Source organism: Aristolochia californica, unplaced genomic scaffold (genome assembly GCF_029961685.1).
Source record: "Aristolochia californica isolate CCGP_79_NKW_82.1479 unplaced genomic scaffold, dmAriCali1.0.hap1 SCAF_15, whole genome shotgun sequence".
NCBI classification, from domain to species: Eukaryota; Viridiplantae; Streptophyta; class Magnoliopsida; order Piperales; family Aristolochiaceae; genus Aristolochia; species Aristolochia californica.
In genome coordinates this window covers 25528518-25542960 of record NW_027181826.1, presented here as the reverse complement: position 1 = coordinate 25542960, position 14443 = coordinate 25528518, and the positions used below count along the sequence as shown (strand labels likewise).

At 38.1% G+C, this 14443-nt stretch overlaps 1 protein-coding gene across 2 annotated transcripts; it reads left to right on the top strand.

Annotated features, from left to right (window-relative positions):
* Positions 1–555: 555 nt before the first annotated feature.
* LOC137951390 (ubiquitin carboxyl-terminal hydrolase 25-like) lies at positions 556–13515 on the top strand. 2 transcript variants are annotated; one of them, XM_068798009.1, is made up of 11 exons: positions 556–865; positions 927–1407; positions 1508–1583; positions 1670–1759; positions 7535–7621; positions 8005–8867; positions 9776–9892; positions 12520–12655; positions 12746–12847; positions 12948–13018; positions 13461–13515. In XM_068798009.1, the coding sequence occupies exons 1-8, from the start codon at positions 700–702 to the stop codon at positions 12638–12640; spliced, it is 2001 nt and encodes a 666-aa protein (XP_068654110.1). In that variant the 5' UTR covers positions 556–699; the 3' UTR covers positions 12641–12655; positions 12746–12847; positions 12948–13018; positions 13461–13515. The 2 variants fall into 2 exon arrangements, with proteins under 2 accessions (XP_068654110.1, XP_068654109.1); XM_068798008.1 differs by lacking the exon at positions 13461–13515 and having other exon boundaries at positions 12948–13325.
* Positions 13516–14443: the final 928 nt, after the last annotated feature.

Genomic DNA, 14443 nt, shown 5'->3' with positions numbered 1-14443 from the left:
CATGTTCTTTTCTTCTGTTTTGTGTTTCGTCCTCACCAAAGCTTTGAAGGTAAGTGCTATTAAAGGTAGTCATATGTGGAATGGAAATTGGCTACTTATTTTAACCTTTTTCTTTTGGATTTTTTGTTTTTGTAAATTATTAATCCTGACATTGGATTTGTTTAATGTAATCCGTTTCAATTCTGGAGCCAAGTTATATTCGTATTTGTTTGCTCGCAGATAATGAAAGTTGATTTGTGCAAATTGCAAACCATTTTTCAGTCAACATTGTTGGGATTTTTACTTGTTTTCTGGTCTAACTTACTTTTCAATGTTTAGATACTTTACTTCAGTTGCCCCAGTTAGTCTTTCATTTGCAGATACATAACTTGCTGTCATTTAACTTATTTGGCTATCCAGTTGTTAATATATTCAGAACATATTAGTTCTTCTCTGCTATAAAGAACAAACAGTGCGGCCGGAATCGTTCCAAACTTCCAATCTTCGGAACATGCCCTGCCCCATCACCCGACACGCTTTTGGCGAGGCAGGTAAGTAGCAAAAGAAAATGAAAAGGCGAAAACTATCAGTCTTTTCTCTTTCGTTGGGTCTGGGCAACCCAACTGCGCGCGGAGGGAAGAATAGTCGGCGGCCGACGGCCAGTCCCTCGCCAACGACGCAGACGATGCGATCACGGCATTCTGATGCTGTGCCTCGTTGATGGCCTTGCAAATGACTTGGCAGCCCACTCTCTACCGTCGCAAATCTGCTCCTCTAGGGCTCCAAAATCTCGATAACACTTGCTATCTCAACAGCGTCCTCCAGTGCCTCACCTACACTCCTCCTCTCGCTAATTTCTGCTTAAAGAATCAACACTCGTCTCTCTGTAAGTAATTAGCCTCTTCCTCCTTGTCTTTTTCAGCTGTTTAAATCTGTGGTTTCTGCAGGTGAATCGTTGTCGAATGCAGACAACAAACGAGACTGTCCCTTCTGCATCTTGGAACGACGAATCGTCCGCTCCCTGAGCATTGAAGCGCCACTTGACGCGCCCTCCAAGCTTCTGAACTCTCTTCGTATTTTCGCCGAACACTTCCGCTTCGGAAAACAAGAAGATGCACACGAGTTTCTTCGGTACGTCATAGACGCTTGCCACAATACCTGCGTTAAGCTTTTCAAGGAATCTTTTAGGCATCAACGCAACGGCGCCGCCGCCGACCTGCTCTGCCATGATACTGTCGTCAAGCAGATCTTCGGCGGGGCCCTTCAAAGCCAGGTCAAGTGTCTATCCTGCGGGGCCGAGTCCAATAGGACGGATGACATTATGGATATAAGTCTTGATGTGTTCCAGAGCACTTCTCTTAGAGAAGCATTGAGGAGGTTCTTCCAGCCCGAGGTTTTGGATGGAAGTAACAAATATAAGTGTGAGAAGTAATCTCTCTCTCCGCCTGCCTCTCTCTCTCTCTCTCTCTCTCTCTCTCTCTCTCTCTCCCTCTCTCTCCTTACTTCAAGTCTTTCTTCTCACATTCAGGTGCAAAAAGTTATCTCCAGCAAGGAAGCAGATGTCCATTCTCCAAGCACCAAATATTCTTGTCATCCACCTAAAGGTTTTTTTTTTTTCTGATATTAATATGAAACTGTTTCAGTTTCGCTTTTACTATATTTTATCTTAATTTTTTTTTTTGTTATCCAGAGATTTGAGGGGATCGGCGGGAAAATTGACAGACCAATTGCCTTTGAGGAAGTTTTGACTCTTACAAATTGCATGAACAAAGGAAGCCAGGTCCGTCTATGTGTAGAATGTTGCCAATTTCCTGGTCTTCGTATTCATGTTATCTATTAGATACATTAATCATCTATGGTTTACCTGTGCACTTTTGCACTTTATATTTTCTTCTATCCATTACAGTCCGATGGTTTTTATTGGCTAAGTGGGTCTAACCTTTAAAATAAATCAACCAACTCTTCAAACCTTCCTTCCTTTCCCCTTTGTTGACGGCAACTCCAAAAGGAACCTGCCAGAATTGAATTATCATAGACTTATCAGGCTTGTCCTACTCTGGGCTAGCAAGGCACTTTAATTCGGTAGAAGCATAGATCAAAGCATTATTATTTGGAATGGAATTCTATTCCCAGTTTCTCAGCAGGATGGTGGTCATAGAAGTTGACTCAGCATTAGCGGTGAAATCGTTTAAAGCCATTTGCAGCCCTCTTCAGATCTCTTGGCAGTACACTCTATGTGCTGCTAATAGCACAGCTGACAAGTTTGCCAAGGATGGGTTTCCTGTCCTGATCTTGTACTCGTTTCTATACCCCTTTGTGCTGATATTTTTAATCCTCCCTCTCCCCCCCCCCCCCCCCCAAAAAAAAAAAAAAAAAAAAAAAAACTTTACAAGTTCGGAAAAGAAACAAGTAACTTTGCTTGTAGAAAGGACAAGATTTGCAGAGGGCAAATAAAAAATGAAGCACAGATATTGAATACTGTGCAAGAACATTGTCTATTCATTGGTGTATTTATCAATTCACTAAAACTTCAGTGCATCTCAGTCCTTGGTTCTTTTTACAATGATGATCCAAATCTTGATGGTAAAACATCTGGATACAGAACCTTCAAGTCATGCTATTTCATAATCATAGCTATCAACTTAATTTAAAATAGAAAAATCTAAACAAAAGGAAATCCTGTTAAGTGCATGGATTCTTTGCTATATATGGTGTTGAAAGTTGAAACTGTTTGTTCGTGGCATCACAAAAGGGTGCCTCAACTAGTCATTTTTTTTTTTATTTATAAATTGTTGAAACACAATTTCCTTTCATAAGTGTGGATGCTTAAACTCCTATGCAAGGTCCTAGTTAAAACTAAAGATGTTGGAACATTGCAAACTTTAAACACCATCTATAAGTAATATAGGACATGAGAAAAAAATGACTAGAGATAAGTAATATGAAAGCTATTGGCAAAAAGTGAACTCTTAGAGCTCTTAAGCTTCTCGGACTTGCATTGAAACAATGACGAAACTTAACTACACTTGTGTTTACTGATACTTACTACTTGAGTCAATTCCAAAATTGTACATAAGTAACCTGAAGTTTATTGCTCTCCTTCATGACAATCTCTATGTCCATGATGTCTTGGATTTGTAATTTCTGACTGAAACTGCATCAGGACTCCTTCAGTTTCTATCCCAATAATCTGAGTTTCCACTCTGAAAGTCTTGTTGAAACTGCTCACTGTCAAGCTGGATGCTGTGTATAATTATTGACGCTGTTGCTGCTCCAGCTCCTTATTTGATGCATTTTTGTGAAATAAGTTTTTTTTGGGGTACTCATAATCAGTTTTAGTCCTTGAACTTGAGGTGGCTGGTGAGCTGTGAGGAACCTCTCATGCACACTCTTTAAGTTCAGGCAATACATCCATGAAGAGTACTTTCCATATCTCTGCTTGTTCTCTTATATAGGAGATGACGTGCTGAGAAAGTCCATACTGCTGTTTCTTAATTTCACTTGGATGTATATGACTATGATACTTGTAGTGTTTTTTTTGTTTTGTTTTGTTTTGAAAATGATGAGAATACCATTAAGAACAAAATGAATATACAAAGAATACAAAAAAAAAAAAAATTAAAAATTAAAAATTAAAATAAATAAACATAAAAAAATATTATCTAAAGGGAAACAATTTCCAACAACCAATTGTTGACGGGAAATCCTTGACAAGCCAATTGATCTGCCATAGCATTGGTGGATCTAGGGGGGTGGCTGCAAGAGATATGCAAAGCTTTGGAAAGTCCATAAATCTCATCATAGTAGAGAGAGGGTTCTCTCACAAAAACCTTCTAATAACCACCACCAAGTCACTCTTCACCTTGCAAGATGTGTTGGGTAGAACTCAGTTCTATCTCAAAAGGACTAGCCACTTAGGAGTCTTATTACTCAACCTTATAATTAAATCATTTTTCTTAACATTTCTCAATATGGAATTTTTTCCACTCAACACTCCCCTTTCACATCTTGGTTTACACATAATAGGCTTGCAATGTATCCACAACACACAAACAACCTGGTTCTCATCTCATGGAGCCCACACAACACAAATAACCTGGGGAGGACACACTGGCCCTCAGCCAACATACAACCTGTTCTAATACCACTGTTGTGTCAAGTCCAATTCCATCCCAAAATGACTAGCCACTTAGAAGGCCTATTGCTCAATCTTATAACTCATTTTTCTTTTCATTTTTCAATGTGGACTTTTTCCCACTTAACAATGTGGAATGTCATTTTCTCAGGAAAGTGTTCAAGTTAAATGTGGTGGAATGTTTAAGTGGTCGGGGGCATAGATCCCTTGGGTCACACTTACTTGCCTCCCATTATAGGTTTTTGTGTGACTTTGACCTAGACATTAGACCTACTGGAGTATTCTGGCACCTCCAAAAAATACAAACTACTTTTGGTCCTTGGCTGAGGATAAACTCTTAAATATAGTTCAATTGCATTGAAGAGTTGATGAAAGACAAACTTGTAAACTTTGCAATGAAATTGTAGATCATATATTCCTTTAATCCACCTTTGTTTGTCAAATTTGGTGCATTTCTTTGCAAGTTTGGAACTAGACTTTGTTTCCCTTCATCTGTCTTAAACTTCCTAAACAGATTTCTGTGGCCTCGGGGCAAATTGTGCAAAATTTTTGGAAATTATTCTTTGCTGCCATAATCTAGAACATTTGGAAGGAAAAAAGCTAAAGAACTTTGGACAGTATCCATCTATTGGGGCATCATTATGTCATTCTACATTGTGCTTTTTTGTGTTAGTATTGATAAAGCTCAACTTTGATAGCTGCTTGAAGGGCAATTCTGGACCTATTGGAAGCGGAATCAAAAAGTTTATTCTAGTAATGTCAATCTTGTTAATTTGTCCCTTTAGTCATTGTGATTCCATGGTGGTGGAGTTAAGGGTCCTTCTTCACGGTGTTAGGCTCTTTGTGCCCAGATTCTTTTCCCCCCTTAATTTTTTAAGGGGACTCGGTGGTTGTTATGAGCTAGGCCCTTGGAAAAAAATTGTCTCAAAGTGCTTCATACTGAATTTTGATAAATAGTAGATATTTGCAGATCCCCATTTAAATCCTGGTCTCATACCTCTGAAAGTGCTATTGGCATAGCTGTTTCCTTGACCAGAGTTGGGTTAACCTGAAACAACTTGTTGTTTATCATACTCTTCAGCTTATTTGGCTTGCTTTTCCTTGTATTGACTTCTTGTTTTTACTTTTCTGATCTGATGAGATATCTCTGATAGTGTTTCAAAATGAAAAAGTAATGCTTCAATATATCCCCAAAAGATGTATATCTTAGATAATACTCTTTCACTCATAACACCTTCTCTCTAATCAAAGCTTATTTGTCAATTTTTATTTTTAAAAATCACTTAGGAGTATGTAACCCTGCATCTCAAGTATCCCTAGCCTTTCCATTTGCACACACTAATTCTAAAAAATTCTTTCTATACAGAGAGTAAATTGCCGTGAGCTGGACTTTAGCTTCCCCTTTCTTTTAGTGGCTTACTTTCTTGGTGCATTGATCCTCTCTTTAGTGCAATTGCTTAGGACACCTCTTGCATATGAGCTAAGTGTAGGCTTTCTTAAGTATAGCTAGCCTCAGAATTACATAGCCCCCCTTCCCCAATTAGAATATCAATGAGCAAAGAGTTGGGTGCCAGAGCCTAATAAGTTCTACAGGAAAGTTATCTCAATGAGGAGTTTCTATATCAAGCATGCGAATGCTTGATGACTTGACGGCATTTATCCTCTATTGCTGCTTCATGCATTGTATCAAAATTTCAATCACTTGTCATTTGAAATTTTATTGTGAAATTTCATTTTAGGGAGCCCCTGATGACAACAACCATCACCTTTACCTCCAAATTCTTTTGGCTTTTTGGGCAACTTCCCTTCTGCCTCAACCATGTTTGCTGCAGACCTTGGTTGATACACTAAATACCCTGCCTTAACCCCAGGATTTTGGTTCTAGCCTCAGCCACATCTGCTACTCTCTAGATTGAAAAATGGTTATCTGCTACTTGGACTTGAGTGCATTGCAGCCAATTTTTGGGGTAACGGCTCCTTTGGCATCTTGAACGTTTCCATCTTTTTCTTTGCCTCGTTATCATAGTGTCTTCGTAGATATGAGCTAGGTTCAGAGAAAAAACACATGAAGAAGCCAAAGAATTGTATCAATTTCATAAAAGTATATGGAAAAAAGATAAGGATTTTGAGAAAAGAGATGTACTTATGTGGGTGATGATTGAGTTCAAATCAGATGTGAATTTCCTTGCACCTAGGGACTCAAAAAGCAGAGGGAGGAGGGGGAAGCTGTTATGTGAAGGAAACATGAAGCATCTCCTCCAATTTCCACATACTCAGGTATGAATTTCTTTACACCTGATCCAAACTCATGATTATCCTCTGCAAAATTTTCTATGAATAGATGATATAGATCAATCCAAAATATGAGACTCTGAGCCTAAGAGAGTACGTGAAAGCAGTATGCCACTTCCACCAGTGACTTGCATTCTTTCGTAAGAAATACCTCTGCAACCTACATAAGCAGTTGTGGCCATAGGCCAGACAGATTTGGACCAGAGCACCCTACATCCATGTTTTCATTCTACTTATTTTAAAGGATGTGGACAAGTCCACCAGCAATAAATTTGGGCTTCTTTGCACCAAGTTTTATTCTGTAAACAATAGTTTTGTAGAGTTTATATTTCTCTGAATGCTTGGGTACATCTTGTAACAGTAAAAAAAAAAAGAAAAGATAAGGAAGTGTAACTCCTGATCTGTGCTAAAAGACCAGCTTAGTTAGATCAGGCGAACGGGTCAGATCTTTGCTAGATCTGCCTCCATGTCTTTGCCCAGTATAGATTGGGCAATGAATCCTATCTAAGTGATTGGTTTAAGCTCTATTTTTGTAGAAACTCCAGGGCCAACCTGCGTGTTGTGGGTGGAGGAGGTGTACTTTGGGATAATTTTCATCTTATATTCCAAGTTTTTTTTACTTTGTAAGTCTACCAAGCTAAGGTGCAATTTCTTCTGTTCGCTGTCAGAGTTTTCATTTGATCCCTTTGTAGGTCACTCTTGGAGAAGCCATTGCTGATGTTGTTCTCAGTTGGATTTCTTGCAGTACCCTTTGTATGTTTTTATACATATGCTGACAAGTTCCAACCTCTTAGTGAACCGGTTAGAGAAGAGGGGATTTTTTTTCTTTCACTTCTAGCTGCTGGGATTTTTTATTCTCTTTTCATGTAGCTTTTTTTTTTTCATTGTTAGTCGCTTCCCTCATTATGGTTTTTACCTTCCTTCCTAAAGAAATTCTCCCTATGTTCTAAAGAAAAAGGAAAATAAAATTTGCGCCCTTCCAGCTTTAATGAATATATAACGGGAAATTCAGAGAATGATTCGCTTTATAATGTCTTTCTTTTCTAATCTACTTCTGGTGATTGAGTTATATAATGGCTGAAAGATCTCATTCTTATGGGTCAACTGATTATCTGTGTTTTTCTTCAGGACATTAGACCAGAGTATAACCTTTTTGGAAGCATCATCCACTCAGGCTATTCACCAGAATCTGGGCACTATTATGCATACATTAAGGTCTGTGCTTATAGCAAGTCCATTTGTCCTTCTAATTTTTCTCAATTGAGGTTTTTTTTTTTTTGAAATAGTGGTGAGTTATATTAAAAGGCTCAAAAGAGCAAGATTACAAGGAGGGGGAACCGTCCCACATTTTTTGTTTAAACTCTATCAGTTTATTATTTAACATCCTATGTCAAACACAGTAAAGGAGGGTTGTATCAGAGGTCAACAGCCGATGTAAACCTTTCTCAAAACTTAAAACAGAGCTGAGCCAAACATTGTTTGGGTAGAGCTCTCAGGTTGACAAAGGTGCATCATTTTTTTTGTATGAAAAATTGAACTCGGTTTTACTAGAGAATAGGTCTCTTTATCTGACATTCAATTGTTCATCTGCTCTACAGGATGCATCTGGTCGCTGGTATTGTTGCAACGATTCACATGTTTCACTTGCAAATTTAGAGGAGGTTTTGTCAGAGAGGGTCTATATTTTATTTTTTTTCCGAGCTAATCAGAGGCCGAAGACAGCAAGTAAAAGTAATATTTCTGCTCTTGCCTGCAATGGGGCGGTTAAGTCTGGCTATTGCAATGGAAATGGTAAATCTGTTGATAAAGGAGCAACTGTGCCATCGAAACCATCAGTTCCTAGAACTTACAGGCCTGAGCTCTCGCTAAACATTCAGCCCAAACAAAGGACCAGTAACTTGAAAATGCTTGAGACCAATCAAATGGTTGATGTGAATGGGAATGGAATCTTGAAGGCTATCAATAGTAGTTCATCATCCATAGGGAGGCACTGTGAGCAACCCGAGGAAACAGTTGGTGTGAAAAAGATGAAAGTACCATCAACATCTGACAACTCTGAAGAATCTAAATTTTTAAAAGAGAAGGGCGAGTCTTCAAGTGTCTCTGATGGGAAAAATATTTCTGGAGGAAAAGGGCCATCTAGTATTATGGGCAATGGAAGTCAAAAAACATATACATTACCAGAAAGAAATGGAAATGTTTCAAAGAGTTCTGGTGTTAATTCAAAAAAAGTTGGGGTTTGTGGGAGTGAAAATGGTATTGGGAAGATGGTGGCGGAATCCAGAAAATATGTCTCTAGCCATGTGAAACATGTTGGTAAGGGTAATTATAATACTGGATATTCGAAGCGAAAGTATCAGGACACTGAAGAAGCAGCGATTCCGACTGCCTTGTCAAACTTGAGTGAAGTGGCCAAAAAGAATGACAATTTGGGGTCAGATCTTGACAGGTTTAAAGAAGTGTAAGTCTCTTCCATCAGAAGCATAGGCTGTAAATGATCCAAACTAACCAAGTTGACTGTAGCTTGAGTTGGTTTGAATTTGTTCATGGCTAATTTGAGCTCAGCAGAGCTTGGATTGGAAAGGCTATATTATTCTCTCATGTGGAATATGGTATGCTAGTCAGATGAGCTTTACGCATGGAAGCTATGGCGTGGAATTATATAGGCCACTATTAATAATTCTTGTAACGGTTCTCTCAAAAAAATTGTAGTAATGGAAATGTGATATATAATTTGTATAGATTCGACCTATCTTTCCTGTTGATAAGGCACAGCTCAAACATCTTTTCTGAGTGGAAGGTGTTGAATCTTACTGCATGGGTTCTCTGCAGTTGTGGTGGTACTGTGGATTGGGTCTTTGCCTCAATGGCTATATGGGGAGTGTGAGGTCTTGAGTTCAAGTTTCACCAGGAGTCTTGGGTGCAGTATGTGAAAAACAGTTGTGGTGGTACTATTAGTTCAATAGACTGAGCCAGGTGCTTAAAGGACCAAGGTTCATGTAATAAACAGTCTCATTGGGAAACTGAGGTCGTTCAGTGCATGCAATTTAGCTAGGATTTTGGCTTCTTGAGGCATCATTGAAGAAGCATTTTCCATTTAAGACACTTTTACCATCTGTCATGCAAACTGTAGATGGCTGCTCACTATCCCCCCCAAAAAAACAAAAGGAAAACAAAAGATGGTGAAACAAAAATTAGTGTAAAATTAAAATAGACATATAACCTTCATAAGTTTTTGCTTTTGATCCTTCTTCATTTGTTGATGTACTGTGCTTCAGACTGGAAACAGAAACTAAATTTGTATGCTGGGTCTGTGTTTGAGAGTTCAAGACTTCTATAGTATGATGTAGTATTCTTGATTTCTTTCAGGCTTGTAAAAGATGCATCCTTAGAACTGTGTTCTTGTGGTTGGGTTGATGAGGTGCATAATTTCATGCATCAGAGAAAGAGGTTACATGCTCAGGGAACAGACAGCATGGACTTGAGGTAATTTCTTTTTTAAAATTTTATTATTGTTATTATTATTATTAATGTGCATTTGGTCATCATTTGACATCAATGTTTTTTTTATCTTGTTAAAAAGAATTTTCATTTTCTGTATTTGTCCATCTGCTTTACTTTTTAGAGAAAAAGGCCTGTCATTTGTTCAAATTCTCGCACTGCAGTTTGCTACCAAAACATAGTTGCTGTATGACCTTTCCTTGCTGCAGGCTTTGCCATATATCGTGGCAGACTCAATCTCCTGAATTTTTATTTTCTTTTTGAATTTGATGATAAGCAATAGTTAACTCCTTTCTGTATCATCAAAGTCATTTTAACATAAGAAAACTGGTACGAAATTTTTATAGCATATATTAGATCATAACCTTTATGGTGTGTAATATCGACGTAATTGTGGTCTTACTTCAGCCTGTATTTGAAATCATTACATTTTCTTTTTCTGAAGAAGAAGACAGCAAAAATTATATACCAAAGCAAAGCTAAAAGAAGAAAATTTTAGGGAGTGGGTCCCCTTGAAATGAGAGATTAGTGGGATGTGCCTTCTTTAGTTAAAGAGTCAGCCACATTATTTGCTGATTTTGGTACATGATTCCAGAAGCACTGCAATTCAGAACAATGTCCATGATTTAATGGTAAGCCTGCCAGTACTTCCAAGGAGGAGGTTTTACCTTGTAATATCTACCTATGACAACAGTAACGTCTCCTTCTGTCCAAAAAGAACCACTGATAGAGCTCTTGAAGATTAGGAGGCCTTGCCGAAGACTGTGAGGCTCAGTGGTAGTGGGGTCCACTGTATGGATTGGGCTTGAGTAGTTTACAATAGAGACTCCCCATGGGTTTGGAAAATACCACCAATAGCCGAAGGACCCAGGTTCCCAAAGGCACTACCATCATATTAAGTTCAATAACACCTTGGGGTGTGGGGGAGGAGACCATTCAACGTTCTTAACGAGTCCAGACATCTGAGCAGTTCTCCCCAATTCTCTCTGGTTTGAAGTCATTATTTGGTTAAATTATTCTTGTTTTATCAGGTTTTGACTTTATTAGCTCAAATGTAGATAAAACTTTTCTATAAAGTCTTCACAAACCAAAAAGTAGGTTCTCGTTCATGATTAGTAAACCTGCCGTTGCCTGTTTTTCAAATTTTTTGGGGTACCCTTGGATGTTTGGCCGTGAACAATCAGCATTCAAAAAGAAAAGAAAAGAAAGTCTGCATGTTCTTTAAAAGCTCATTAAATAAATATGGAACAATTCTTGACAGATGTGTTTCAAGATGTGGTCTGTTTGCTAAATTTCTATGTTGAGACTTCTCAGTGGTCATTCAGCTTTTGCCTATTGACAGGGATTCACTGATGTCTTTTCCAATCATTTAAAGGTTATTATTATTATTATTGAACTACTACAAAGTGTAACCAAGAAGAGAACCAAGTCTTCTCTTATGTAAAAGGACTGCAACAGAATATCTACTAATGTAGAAGAGAGAAACTAACTATAAAATGTTGCTGCTTGATTCCCTCCTTAGCTAATGAATTTAGTCATCTGAATAAGGGGTGGAGACGAGCCAAGCCGAGCTGAGCCTAAACCCTAAACCCTAAACCCTAAACCATAAGCCAAGCCGAGCTGAGCCAAACAACCAGGCTGGAGCTTGACATTGAGCCTCATCTTTGAGCTTGAGCTTGACTCAAAGTATAATTCTATAGGCCTGAGTTTGGCTTACCTAAAAAACAAAAAATGGCTCAGCTCCATAAAAAACATGGTTTGGCTAAGTAAAAATCTTGTTTGAGTAAAAAATACATAATTTTCAAGCTGGTTCATGAGCCATTGAGCCAAGCTAGGCTAGACTCAAGGTTGGCTGATTTTGGCTACCGAGTTTGGCATGGAGCTCAAGCTCTGTTTTAGATTGGGTGAGAAGCAAACTGAGTGTAGACAAAACCAAGCAACGAGTCGCTCCTGAGCTGGCTTGGGTCAGTGCCAACCCTACTTATGACTAATGAGTCAAATCTTCTCTTTAGCAACCCTTGTGTTAGCACTCACAAGGGTGCCTGTTCTACGATATTGAGTTGGCTAAACCACTGTCTTAGCTCCTAAACACCAGTGTGAAGGGATGCATTGCCTTCATGGATTCTGATACTTCCCCTTTCCACTAGTTCTGAATGTCCGAAAGGAAAGATTTATGCGTGCTCTGTTCTCTTAGTTATGAAATAATTTGCACTATGGGTGATACAATAGACAAATATTACCATTTCTCCTTTTGACGGTAGTTTCTGTTCAAGAACTTGTTAGTCTGTAGACATTCCTAGGTCTGTGAACTTGATCTTTGTGCTTTGTGTACTCCATCTCATAGGGTCTATTCCGAATGTGTCGGTTCTACTTGCTTCAAGACTAGAGGTTACTGTAATTTGTAGAGTTGGTGCAGTAAGTGCAAGATCAAGAGTGAATTCATTTTGTCTTGCTAAATCCTGTTAATTTCTAGATTTTTTTGAATCTAGGGAGGGCATTCTATTTTTTTCTAGTGAAATTTAATTATGTATTTTGTTTTAATATTTTAAACGTGTGAATAGTTTGCAACGGTTTATTTGTCATGTTAGCTTTTTCTTTTTGTTGCAATACAGGAAGGTGTTGATTGCTGATGCCAAGCAGGCTTTTATCTCTCAACTCCCTGAAGCATTGAAGGAAGATCTTATTGGACGTCTCAGATCATTTTTTAAGAAAAAGGAGCTAACGAATTCTTAAAAATCAGACATGACGGTATTTTAGAGAACCCCAACTCTTATTTACTTTCAAGAAGTAAGTCCGTCATCGATTATCTACACTGAATAGAGACTGGCCCTTTTGCAGGTTCTCAACACCTTAGTGCCTTGGCTGTTGAATTATTCTGTATTATAATGCAACATTTTAATTTCGGCAACCGATAGTTTTTGTGTGGTATGATCACTATAGGTATGTGATAGATTGTTTCTATCGACGTCAGAATATTCTTGTACAATTATTTTTGGATATGTGGTGTCAACTAATATTTTTGATGCTGAACATATTCTAGGTGCGCTTGAAGGGCAGATTGGAGGTCATACTGAGAAGCAGGCTTAATCTTTATTAGGATATCCACCATGAGTAGGTTATTTTTCTTGGGGAATTTGTTTTCCTGTTGGAGCTGGAACTTGCATTCTCGGAGATAGGTTACATTTCTGTGTATACTATCCTTCTGTTTCATTGGGCATGAATTTTTTTGGATCTTATCAACCACCGTTGAATTTGAAAAATTAGTTTAATTGAAGAGGTACTTTTTTGTAGCATATTAGGCTTGTATTAGTTTTCCCCAGTTAGTGTCTGTAATTATCTTTCTTTTATGATCAGATTGTACTTCTCGATTTGTAAATTTAAAACCGAAAATAAATGGAAAAATAAAAAACAAGCTGTACACTACCAACAGAATGTGAAATATTTTGCTTGTATAATGTGTCAATTTTAAATTGGATTTTCATTCTTTATTGGGCGTGTTGTTTTACTAAGAATTTTAAATTGTATAATGTTTTACTAAGAATTTTATTTGCAGGGACGAGTGTTGTTTGCTACGCTCTTACCAACAGGAAACAAAAGCAAAAAAAAAAAGGTGAATGCTGTACTCTTTAATAATCAAGTATATAAGAAAGCTTTGAAGTGATATGGACAAGCATTTTGTTGGACTTGCAGATACGGCTTAGACTCGTCTTTGTATACTCTTACGAGTTCTCTTTGGTAACCCATCTCAGATTTCTCAGAAGTCGAATCAGAAATGACAACGTTCGATGGACGACAAAGATCGAGTGTAAAGTAATTCGTAGTCATTAGTCAGATCGCAACCATGGGTGCCTAAGAGAGACGCTCATCAAACTATCTGCTAATTGCTGCCACAAAAAAGTGGATTACAGTATGAAAATCTTTGATGTCACCTCAGCTGCCTGGTGTGTTGTGGAAGAGCAGTCATTTAATCCTTAACTTATTACGGGATAAATGAGGATCAAAAGATGGTAATGACCAAACCCGACGAACCCCTCCCCTTATCTGAATTCTGCAGTCAAACATACTTGCATCAATAAAATACCGAGAGAAAAACATCTGAAGCCATCTGGAAGCCATAAACTGTTTGAACTAGGCTAAAAAAAATTATGTTCAGTTCAATTTGAGCTTGGTTCGAGAGATAAGCTGAGCTCAAACTCGAGATAAGGTTCGTTGATAAGGTTCGTTAAGTACAGTAAATCAAACTTGAAATTTTTCAAGTTTTGCCAGCCCAAATGTCCCTGAATCTCATTGAAAATGACAAAAGCTGCCTCCCGACAAATGCCCGGAAGACCTTTAAATTCGTCTTCCGCGCATTTGTCTTTCATTTAATACCGTAAAATCTATAAACGCTGACTTTGAACTCATACTTGGATTCTTCTGTCCCATGTTATTAAGCAGCTTTGCATCGGACGACCACGTTTACACTTTTCAATAGTACTTTGATTGTATTGAAATCACTGTGATGTGGCCTTCAATGGAGACATATTGATCAGCGCC